We start from the raw sequence: 1,465 nt of genomic DNA, 5'->3' as shown, positions 1-1,465 counted from the left end.
GAAAGAGTTCCTTCAAGGAAAGTGACCAAGTTTGCCTGAAATAATTTTTACTAATATTTGGTGTTGAGCTATGAGATCTATCAGCAGTGGTCATGGTTTTAGACACAAGTATAACTGGAGGTATTCAAATATAATGAGTGGGCAGTGGCCAAAGCTTTTTAGGACATTGAGTAAGAAAAGCTGCTGAGGAAAAAAACATGGATCACTGGAGTAAAGAGAAAGCAGGAGGAGATGTTCCCCTGTGGCTGGGCATCACACTGCAAGCCTGATGACCTTCCTGCCTGGAGGCACCTCAGCCCACTTTCTCCACCAACATTAGCCACTGTACACTCTGGCTGGCTCTTATTTTTGTCACGTTGCTGGAGTTGTACTGCTAATGAACCTAAGCCTTGACAGAGGACTCATGGTCTTACATAGCCTCTTAAGGCCTCAAATTCCTAATAATTCTGGGTAACGCAGACCATCTGTTCATGTATTGTTCCTGTCTGGACAGTAAACCTTTGAGATTAGTACTTGCTTTGTATTTTATAGCAACATAACAGCCACAGTGCTTATTGCTCCCCCAAGGCTGGTAATACAAGAGCCTTTGCCCACAAAACCAGGAGTGAAGTCCCCTTCATCAGCCCGCACACAGACAAGGAGACAGTTGCTGATGCAAAGCACTTACAAACAAAACTAAATTCCCAGCCCTGATGTGTGATTCTGGGCACCACTGTAAGGAACATGATGCTAATGACACATAACTGATTAAGTGCAAAAGACATCTTTTGCCTGTGCTGAATTATGGCTGCAGCTATGGTAATGGCAAGAAGATGCAGAGAGATATCCTTCCTGAGAATAAAATGATCTGGGTTAAAAGGCCAGGAATTTGCAGTGAGCTCAGACCATGTTGTCTCTGCTCTGCTTCAGGGCGTGAAATGGCTTTTCATCTCGTGCCCCAGCACTGGAAGTACTGTTGGCAATATAGATGTTCCCAGCTGGCTTTTCCTAGGCAGAGAGCCCCAAACACACCCCTGTGCTTACTTTTTATCCACTCTCCGTATTCTTTCATGTCTCCTGCGAGATAGCCGAAAACTTTGTGGATCGGGTTTCCACTTCTCCCCAGCAGGTCCTGGGCTCTTGGCTTCTGCTCCGTGTACAGCTGCCTCTCCCCGGGACGTTCAGCCACAACGATCTCTCCAAGGTCCATTGCTTTTGGGTGTTGAGAAGAGGTAACTGTAAATCAAAACGTCTGTGAGTTACACAACCTTTTGGGTTGTGCCCTGGCAACTGCCTGCTGTCCTTTAGAGTCCAACAGTGATGCTCTTTGTCAAAGATGGGGTGTTTCAGGGAGAAGAGACCTGCCTGAACCACTGCTAAGAGTGGTGTGCACTGCTGCCTGGGGCAGTGGTGTCCCCTTTTGGGAATGAGGACTAGGAGACGACCCACTGTTGTCACGGAGCTGCGGCACAGAGTTGCAGGGGGA

General features: G+C 47.3%; 1 protein-coding gene across 1 annotated transcript in view; it reads right to left on the bottom strand.

Moving 5' to 3' along the window:
- SLC14A1 (solute carrier family 14 (urea transporter), member 1 (Kidd blood group)) overlaps positions 1–1,189 on the bottom strand; it is an 11,853-nt gene extending 10,664 nt beyond the window's left edge. The window contains exon 1 of the mRNA XM_010150359.1: positions 1,024–1,189. Coding sequence (XP_010148661.1) covers positions 1,024–1,189 — 166 coding nt within the window. The remainder of the gene's footprint in view (positions 1–1,023) is intronic.
- Between the last annotated feature and the right edge of the window lie 276 nt (positions 1,190–1,465).

This window comes from Eurypyga helias, unplaced genomic scaffold (genome assembly GCF_000690775.1).
Source record: "Eurypyga helias isolate BGI_N326 unplaced genomic scaffold, ASM69077v1 scaffold36674, whole genome shotgun sequence".
Taxonomy (NCBI): Eukaryota; Metazoa; Chordata; class Aves; order Eurypygiformes; family Eurypygidae; genus Eurypyga; species Eurypyga helias.
Note: the sequence above shows the minus strand (reverse complement) of the source record. Positions and strands in the feature narration are given on the sequence as shown.